The sequence below is a fragment of the Gossypium hirsutum genome, chromosome A07 (assembly GCF_007990345.1).
Source record: "Gossypium hirsutum isolate 1008001.06 chromosome A07, Gossypium_hirsutum_v2.1, whole genome shotgun sequence".
NCBI classification, from domain to species: Eukaryota; Viridiplantae; Streptophyta; class Magnoliopsida; order Malvales; family Malvaceae; genus Gossypium; species Gossypium hirsutum.
Window position 1 is genome coordinate 71,139,054 of NC_053430.1, and position 10,449 is coordinate 71,149,502.

The following is a 10,449-nucleotide window of genomic DNA, read 5'->3' on the forward strand; positions in this document are numbered from 1 at the left end:
AGCATGGAATTGGTTGGAAATTTTGGTATGAATGTTGTATATTATTACTTGTAGGATTGGACCCAAAAATAAGTGGCAAATTTGGCTTAAACCAAGCCTGCTTGGTGCCACATGGTCAGAGGACACGGGCGTGCCTTGTGGTCGTGTAAGAAAAGTAGTATTCTCCTAAGAACCACTTCGCATTGACACGTGGGCGTGTATATGGCTGTGGGCTAAAGTCAGTAGCTAGCTAAGTATCACAAAACCATAGTACATGGGCGTGTCTATTGGCCATGTGAAAAAGTCAATATGAGACCTATTTTTGGCACGGCTAGTTCACATGGGCTTGTCTAGTGCCCGTGTGTGACACACGGCCTAGTCGTACGGGCATGTGACTTTAATAGTTTGAAAGAATTGGTTGAGTTCTGAAAATTCTAAATGGGTTCGGTTTAGCTCCGACCTTTCCTTAAATGTATGTTTTAGGTCTCGTAGACTATATTCAGAGATGATTGCTTATGAAATGATGTTAAATAATATCCGTAATTCTGAATTGGTCCGAAATGTTTTGTCTACCTAGTAATGCCTCGTAACCCTAATCCGATGTCGGTTAAGGGGTAAGGCTGTTACATGGATAATATTATGATATATTGCATGGGGTGGGTTTATTATGATTGTAGAAAGTGTACTGTACTGGCAGCTCTGCTGCAAAATACTATTTAGTGCTGCAACCGGTGCTATTTTGGAGTGTAGGGATGCGTGGGTTGATTTTATCCCCACATGGAGTGTAGAGTTGGACGGAGTGGAGTATAGAGGTTGGTTGGGTAGAATTTTTGATTACATATCTATACTGTTACTGTTACTAAAATGGGCTAAGGCCCACAATGATACTGATACTGAAATGGACTAAGGCCCTAATGGAAACTGAACTGTTATTGGTACGGGCTTAGGCCCAGACTATATTTTCCTACAGCATGATTGACTGTATGTTTATAAGGGATTACACACTGAGTTTTCATAAATTCAACCTTCTGTTTATCTGCCCAGGTAATCCCCAGTCTTAAGGCGGGTCAGTGCTGCGAGGGACTCCAAGGTGGCCACACAACCACTTGGACTTCCTTATTATATTTTAAATTACAAGTATTTTAATTTGGGTATATTTTTATGTAATAAAGCCTCTATAAATTTTTAATTTTTAATTTAGTCTTTTAATTATTTTGATTCATAGCTGCTAGCAGTAGGATAAGACGTGCTTTTCAAAAGACTAATGTTTTCCAAAAATACCAAGAATACATAATTGTTTAAGATCTTCCGCAAGAGACAACGTTTTAATTCTTAAAGACGTTTTAACATGAGTAACATTTTATGAGTGACATGTTTTAAAAACATCATTAAGAATGTGTAACAAAGGTAAATATAGAAAAAGGGTTTTCTTTTGATATCAAGCTTTGCGAAAGACACTCCTATGTGACATCACCAGATTCGGCCATAATATTTAGGCTGGGTTTGGGGTGTTACAGGATTCATGATATGTTCCATGTCTTGATGCTAAGACGGTATTGATCAAACCTATCACATATCGTCCCCGTCGACAAGATTGAGTTGCGACCGAATTTTAGTTTCGAAGAAGAACCTATTCAGATACAAGATCTTGATATCAAAGTATTACGAAGGAAAACTGTACTCTTGGTTAAGGTGTTGTGACGAAACCATGGCACTGAGGAAGCCACTTGGGAACCCAAAGATGAAATTCGACCACAATTCCCATATCTGTTTGAGTTAGTCAAATTTTGAGGCAAAAATTTACATTAGGGGGAAGGAGTTGTAATGCCCCAGAAAGTTGAATGTTCTATTCTCGCGTAATTAAGTCTTTGTATCGATGGTTATGTGCTCTATTTATGTGATCGAGGTCAGGAGTTCCAGTCACATCTTTAGAAGTTTTACTAATTTTTTTCTAAATAACCTCTATCCTTGAATTGCATAGTTAAGTTTAATTCAATGTAAACCTATGTCAAGAATGAGCTTGCTGGTTCACTGGTTAAGCATTTCTCTACTCTCTGATCATGTGTTTGTGTCTCAACGTTGGCGCTAAAAAAGTTTTGCTAAATGCTAGACATGTGCTGGTAGTTAATTAGCATTCTTTTAATGTTAATTCTTTTTCCCATCCCTTTTCTCCTTTTATTTTTTCTTTTATTTTTACATTTCCTCTTTCTTTTAAATTTCCTTTTTTTATTGCGTTCAGCAAGTGGTTATTGGAATATTTGAGGGTCATCAGTTGTTCGGTGCATTGTTAGAATATTTATGTGTAAGTTCTATAGGAAAATATTATGTTTTTGAGAAGTTTTGTTTTTTTCTGTTTGCGGACTAAATTGGGATTTCTCTGACTGCTTTGCAGAAATTCTTTGTTAATTGGTCATTCATCTCTTTTCCTTAGGCATGAATACTAAGGGAAGTGGTCTTTCACGTGCAATTCTAAATTAGCTCTGTCAATTTGTCGGTAAGCATTCGTTTGTCGAAAGTTTTGCATTGAGGTTCTCAACATAATTGGTTGAGTATTAATGAATGCAAGTTTTCGTCATTTTAGTTGTTTCATTGGTTGTTGACGTAACAGCCCGTTTTTGGGTCAGATCAGAATAGTGGTTTCGGGACCACAAATCTGAAGTAGAAATGTTAATTTTATTATTACTTTAAGGCCTACAGTATGACTGAATGATTGTGAGAAAATTTTGTTAAGAAATTTTATCGATAGAATGTCCAATTTGACTAATAGGACTAAATTGCAATAGGTGCATAATATTTGTTCTAGAAGCTAGAGGTGTCTAATTGCTATGAAATTTTAAATTGGAGGCCTTTAAATGGTAATTATACCATTATACTCTAAGTTGGATAGAAATGACCATGGTTAAGTGAAATTTCAAAGTTTGGCACTAAAGGCATTTTGGTCATTTGGTTAATAATGACTTAATAAAACAAATAGAATATGTTCATCTTTCTAATTTAACCCCCAATAGCAGAATTCCAATGGGTAACCATAGCTAGGGTTTTGGTCAAGCTTTCAAGCTCGATTGTAAGTCCACCTTTGTCCCGTTTTTAATGATTTTTATGTTTTTGAAGTTGTCTCAACCTAATCTAGCTATTTCAAGGACTAATTTGGAAGAAAATAAAAGTCTAAAATTTTTCCCATATTAAATATTTGTGTATTTTGATGTTTAATGGTAGAAAATGCATGTTTGGTGTTAGATTAACAACATTTACCAAGTGATTTTTGATGAAAATATCAAGTAGGGACCTATTTGTAAAAGTTGTAAAATGTGTGTAAAAATGTGAATAAATGAAAATGTGGGCTGTTATGATCAAGGAATAGGTTCGACTAGGCTTGGGTGTGATGAAATTGAATGAAAATCATTTTACGAACCTAGGGACTAAAATGTAAAACGTTCAAAAGTTAGGGGTAAAAATGTAATTTTTTCCATAAGGTGTTTTTGGGATTAAATTGAATAATGTGATGATTGAATAAGTTAAATTTGATATTATATATCAAGAAAGAAGAGGTTCTGACCTAGACCGGGGAAAGAACAAGGTTGTGGACTAAATAAAACTATTAGCCATTTTGTACCGAGGTAAGTTAATATGTTAAAAATAAGCTTTAGAATAATTGTACTTAAATGCTTTAATATTGTATGAATTGTATGTTTGATTATGTGAATGAGTATAATTCTACGAACGAGTTCGACGATGATTCGACAAGTGAGAAGTCTCGTTAAACCTTAGGAATAGATTAGGATACAAGTGACATGTCACTAGGGTCATTATGTGTTATGTGATTATGTGATCTGGGTGCTAGTCTTGTACGTCCAACCGGTGGTTGGGTATACTGACATATGTTATGGATACTTGACAGCTTGTGTGAGCAGGCCCGTCAATAGCTTGATAGCGAGCGATTATGTGATATAAGATTAAGATAGCATTAGCTATATATGTGGTACTTAGCGTGCAAAAATATCGAGTATTCAACATTATTATTCCGAGTGGTTCACAAGTATGTCAAAGATGAGAATATGTGTAAATTAATTTTGAGATGGTTCAGGTATGTACATAAAGCTCATGTTTATTAAATGCTTGAAATGATAACATGAGGTAAGTTTTCTGGTAGAATGAGTTATGATCATGAGACTATGGTAAATTTACATTTAATTATGTTATAATATTTGAATGTTATATGCATGGTAAGGTTGCTTATTTCTTGTGTACGAGCTTACTAAGCTATATAGCTTACTCAATTTATTTTTCAATGTTTTATAGTGTCGCCAAGCTAACTCGAATCGGAGATCGTCGGAGATTCTAATCACACTATCAAACTCTCATTTTTAGGTATTGATGATCTTAGTATTTTGAAAGTATGGCATGTATAGGGACTTGGTCATTTTGTTATATGTGTCATTATGATTTTAGCCAATGTACTGGCTTGTAATTGTCAAAGGCTTGATTTGATATTTGGCCTTGTAAATTGGCTTATTTTGGCTAACATGGTTGTAAGCCTAAGTATATTCATATATGTGCCAATGTCTTTGGTGATATGGTCATGGTATGCTTGGTGAATAATGGAATGTGATTCATAGCATGAATGCGAAATGTTTGGAAATGTGATATATTAAGGAGATGATAAATTTGTGCACAATTAGGTGTCTTGAAAGCAGTAAATTGAGGATTAATGAATGTGAAATTTGCATGATTGATTTAGGGCATAATAAATGTTGTGAGTATGACAGATGTTGCCATTGTATTGGCATGTGTTGGTCCTAATTGTTGGTTTTTTGGTTGCCTAAGTATATTATGTTTTGTGCCATTGAATTGGTGTATGTGTATGTGTGAATAAGGGTGGCAAATGGCTTGATAAATAGCCTTTATTTTGTCCACATGGGTAGACACACGGGCGTGTGTTTAGACCGTGTGTGACACAAAGCCTGTTCCATGGGCATGTGTTTCGAGAAATAGAATGCTCAGAATTGAGCACATAGGTAGAGACACGAGCATTTGTCTTAGCATTGTGGACGGCATGGCCTGGAACACTGGCATGTGCCCTGGCTGTGTGAAGTCTGCACTTATTTATGAAAGTTAATCTTTTACGCGGTCTAGCACATGAGGGTGTGACTTGGCCTTGTGATCCCGATTTGTTCATGAGTTACAAGTCAGAGAGTTACACAGGGTCGGGACACAGTAATGTGTAACCACACGACCTGATCACACTGGCGTGTCCCATATCCACACGAGCGTGTAACCCTTGTTTAGTGCAAAAATTTTCTAAGTTCTGTAAAAATTTCTAAAGTTCTCGGTTTAGTCCCGAATCACTCTTAAATCATGTTTAGGGCCTTGTAGGCTCATATTAGGGACTTCATGATTAATTGCAAATGGTTTTAATTTGGACAAATTTATAGCTCAGAATTGTATAATTGTTTGTGTGGTAAGTCCAGTAACGCCTCAGACCCTGTTCCAACATTGGATACAGGTATGGGGTGTTACATTTAGTGGTATTAGAGCTACGGCTTAGTCGATTCTCAGACTAACGTAGCGTGTGTAAGAGTCTAGCTATACATGTCGTATATAAATTTTGATAGTGTGACGACTCCTGACAATTTAAACTCTGTTTTCATATAGTAAATGGACCTCAACCGAGAAGTGGCTAATGACATTGAGAGTAATACACCGGTTCCCGCCCAAGGGACCACGCCATCTGAAAGTAGGCCAGTGACAATTAGTCAAGGAGGAGAGGCTAGAGAAGCTTTCTTCCAAAGGATGAATGAGTGGTTTGTGGAGTTTGTTCAGAAAAATCTGTTTCCCAACATCCTCTACCCCCACCTAACCCCTAATCGATTCCCGTAGCTCCCTAAGGTGTGGAATTGGTAAGACTTTGATAAGATTCAGAAATAAGGGGCTGAAGAATTTAGAGCAAATGTCGATGATGATCTCGAGAGAGCAGAATTCTGGCTTGAGAACTCTATCCAGGTATTTGATGAGCTTTCTTGCACCCCGGATGAGTGCTTGAAAAGCACTATATCACTTCTAAGGGATACGACATATCAATGGAGGAACACTCTTATATCTTTGGTATGAAGGGAAAGAGTTACTTGGGATTTCTTCCAAGAGGAATTCAGAAAGATGTACATCAGTCAGCAGTTTATTGATCAGAACGCAAAGAGTTCTTGGAGTTGAAACAAGACCGAATGACTGTGACTGAATATGAGCAGGAGTTTGTTAGACTCAGTAAGTATGCTCGAGAATGTGTTTCAACAGAGGATATTATGTGTAAGAGATTCAAAGATGGGCTGAATGAGGACATACTGTTAGTTAGGATTTTAGAGTTGAAAGAATTTGTTGTGCTAGTCGAACGATATTGTAAAACCGAAGAGTTGAGTAAGGAAAATAGAAAAACTGAGTTTGAGGCTAAAGATTCGAGAAAGAGGTCGATGAATAAGTCATTTCAATCTTCATCAATAAAATCGAGAGATTTGTATGCTCAGTTGAGTATCCCAACAGAGATCGTGGGAAGCAATATTCGCGTTCTAAGGCCCAAACTACATCCATAGCAAGCGTAGGTAATGCTAGGTCTAATAAGCCTAAATGTCAGCACCGCGGTAGACGACATCCTGGTGAATGTAGGATGAATAAGCGAGCTTGCTTCAAATGTGGCTCCTAAGCTCACTTTATCCGAGACTGCCCTGAAATGGCTGAGAAAGATAATTTTCAAAATGCAAGATTGAGTAACACTGCAGCTAGAGGAAGGCCAGTGACAAATGTGGGAAACGAGATCAATAGTAGAGGGGTATCGAAAGACTCAGCTGTGAGATCGAAAGCTAAAGCACCTACGAGAGCTTATGCTATTCGTGCTCGCGAGGATGCGTCCTCCCCTGACGTGATCACTGGTATATTTTATCTTTATGATACTAATGTAGTTGCATTAACTGATCTTGGATCGACTTATTCCTATATTTGCATGAATTTGGTATCTAGAAAGAATTTTCCTGTTGAGTCTACTGAGCTTGTGATTAAGGTGTCAAACCCCTTAGGCAAACATGTTCTAATTGATAAAGTTTTCAAGAGTTGTCCTTTAATGATTCAGGGTCACTATTTTCTAGCTGACTTAATGCTTTTGTCATTTGATGATTTTGATGTGATACTTGGAATGGATTAGTTGACTTTGCATGATGTCATAATGAATTATAGGCAAAAGGTTATTGAATTAAATTGTGAAAACAATGAAACTCTTCGGGTTGAGACGGATAAGTCGAGTGAATTACCTATTGTGATTTCTTTAATGTCAGCTCAGAGGTATGTAAGAAAGGGTTGTGAAACATTTCTCATGTATGTACTGAATACTAAGGTGTCTGAATTGAAGATCAAATCTGTGCCAGTAGTTTGTGAATATTCGGACATGTTCCCAGAAGAGTTGCCAAGGTTACCACTGGTCAGAGAGGTGGAGTCTGCTATTGATTTGGTACCAGGGACTGCACCGATATTGATAGCTCCGTATAGAGCGGCTCCAACCTAGTTGAAAGAATTAAAGTCTCTGTTACAACAGTTGATAGACAAGGGTTTTGCAAGACTGTGTTTTTCTCCTTGGGGTGCACCGGTATTATTTTTCAAGAAGAAAGATGAATCCATGATACTTCGTATCGATTACCATCAACTCAACAAGGTCACGATAAAGAACATGTATCTGTTACCTAGGATTGGTGATTTGTTTGACCAGTTGAAAGTGGCAACAGTATTCTCAGAGATAGATTTGAGATCTGGTTATTATCAGTTAAGAGTTAAAGACTCAGATGTACCGAAAACCGTATTAAGAATGAGGTATGGCACTATGAATTTCTTATTATGCCTTTTGGATTAACTAATGCTACTGCTATTTTTATGGATTTGATGAATTGGATCTTCCGACCGTATTTAGATAAGTTTGTAGTTGTGTTCACTGATGACATTTTGATTTATTCCCGAGATGAGTTTGAGTATGCCAAACATTTAAGAACTGTATTATAGACTTTGAGAGATAAGAAATTGTTTGTTAAATTCATCAAAAGTGAGTTTTGGCCCTGAGAAATCAGATTTTTTGGGCATAGTCTGTAACACCCCAAACCCAACCCAGACGTTATGGTCGAATCTGGGGTGTCACATTGAAGTGTTTTAGCGAAAACCTTGTTTTCTTTGAAAACCCTTCCTTGAAAAAATATGAAACCTTAATAAACTTATTAAATTCTCTTTCCAATCACATAAACCTGTTTATAACATATGATCTTATGAAAACCTATGAAAACCTATCATTTTGAAATTTAGTTTAGAAAATCCATGTTCAACTTCTTGCAATTACAACACATAAAATAATAATCCAAATAATAACAAAAAGGAAGCCTTATTACATTAGGGTCCAAAAAGTACTTAATAAAATAAAGAACTTATATGCTTTTAAAAGAGAAACAAGTCCAAGTTGTCTTGCTAGCTGGTCACCCAGAGTCCCTCCAAAGATCGAACCTTCTACTGAGCATCACCTGAAAATAAAATAAAAGAGGGGGTGAGTTTTCACAAACTCAATGTGTACAACCCTCGACGAGTAACAATCCTTCAATATTCACCATACATCAAACATGCAATGCAATGCAGTGCAATCCCATCCCAATAATCCATCCGCTACACACTCCCCCGATACACATCATGTGGGGATATAAATATCGACCCATCCAACCGATACACATCCATCGTAGCCTGGTTGCGGAACTACCTTCATTTATACATTGGGCTTAAAAGCCGTTAGTGGATCCACGATTGTCAAGCAACCATGCGATCCTCATATACTTCCTCCGTTCCATATTTCCCAACCCATATGTAATATGTATGCAGTAGATATGCATGTCATATCCATAAAGCCTACATTCAACACATAGGGGTATTTTGGTCATCTTCGCCCTTAGGGGCCTTTCAGTAATTTCCCATTATTACAATTTTCACTTACCTTGGCCCGTTAACAAATCCCGAGAGCTAAGATGAACGAATACTAAGCACCAGGTAGGATTCCATAGAAGAAGAGTTGAGTCATTAAGACCGCTTAAGTACCAAGCTCTCCCTAGATCCAATCCTAGACATGCATATACCCGTTGCCACACCTTAACCCTATGACTTGTCGACGGTCTCAACAATTTAATTAAGTTTTATGTAATCATCATATACTAAGCCCAAAACCCCTACATACATGCATATGGCCCACTAGGCCCAATCGCATTTATATGGCCCTTCCGGCCTAATTCACGTTCATATGGCCCATCAGGCCTAATTCACATTCATATGGCCCGTTAGCCCAATCTCATTTATATCGCCCATCTGGCCCAAATCACATTATGTTCATGCTCACAAATAAATTTTCTATCAGATAGCATCACTTATCAAATTTTGGCCTATTATGGGCCCAGCAGCCCATCTGGCCCATTTAGCCTGTTTCGACCCATTTGGCCTATTCACAACCCAAGTCCATGGAATCACCCAAGGGCCTCAGGCAACCTATCAATTTCCCCCTTACGAGTGTTCGCGCACTCGCAAGACTACCGTAGCAAAACTTTTGGTTTTTCGGGATTTTGACTTTTGCCAATCTGCCTGTGTGTGCAGTGTAAGTACACACTTGGTAAGCAAGCGTGCTGCGATTCCCTTAGTCACCAACCTACAAACGATATCACCCTTCAATTAACCGTATGCTTAATACATATTTTACCCAAAAACTGAAACCTCACCTTAACCTTACCTTGAGCACCAATCCCTAATAGCTTTTCCTTGATCACATACTCCCTAGATCTGCATTAATCTTACTCATTAAAACAAAATACTAGGAGACTAGCGTCCAACATAATTCATGTGACAGCCCAAAACTGACTCTAGTCGGGAAGTGGTTTCGGGACCGCTAAACTGAGTCACCGAAATGTTTGAATGTGATATTTATTGTCTAGAATATGTAATTATGAATGTGTGAAAATTTCAAGCTTCGATTTAGTCGATTGCATGTGAATTTAGTCAATAGGACTTATGTGCGACATTTTTGAAATGTGATAGGTCGAAGCATAAGGACCTATTAGTGCATGAGATAAAAAGGGGGGACTTGCATGTCAAATTCCCCCCTAATTAGTAGTGGCCGGCCATGACAAGCATGGTAGACCAAGTGTGATGGGCAAGACATGTCATAGACATGTTGTGTTGGTGCATCATGGGTGGAAAAAAATAAAATAAGGAGCATGGGCATAAAATAATGAAAGGGAATATGATGAAAACAAAAAAAAAGTGTGTGGTTGTTTCCCCACCCATTGCCGTGAGTTAAAGAAAAGAAAAGAGAAAATTTTGTTCATCCTTTTTCAGCTTCATTTGGCCGAAAATTCTAAGGAAGGAGGAAGGAGTTCTTGCTTCATGTTTGGTTTGGAAGAGGATTAGGAGGAGGTTTGGAAG

At 37.6% G+C, this 10,449-nt stretch overlaps 1 protein-coding gene across 1 annotated transcript; it reads left to right on the forward strand.

Annotated features, from left to right (window-relative positions):
• Positions 1 to 6,697: 6,697 nt before the first annotated feature.
• On the forward strand, positions 6,698 to 7,522 carry LOC107956378 (uncharacterized). Its single transcript, XM_016892066.1, has 2 exons — positions 6,698 to 6,976; positions 7,166 to 7,522. Exons 1-2 carry the CDS (start codon positions 6,698 to 6,700, stop codon positions 7,520 to 7,522), a joined length of 636 nt encoding a protein of 211 aa, XP_016747555.1.
• Positions 7,523 to 10,449: the final 2,927 nt, after the last annotated feature.

What these genes read in the sequence shown, in the direction of transcription:
- LOC107956378 (XM_016892066.1), top strand. Translation starts at nt 6,698, where the DNA reads ATGGCTGAGAAAGATAATTTTCAAAATGCAAGATTGAGTAACACTGCA. An exon ending in CCTATATTTGCATGAATTTG is followed by an intron (nt 6,977 to 7,165) that starts GTATCTAGAAAG and finishes GGAATGGATTAG; the next exon opens with TTGACTTTGCATGATGTCAT.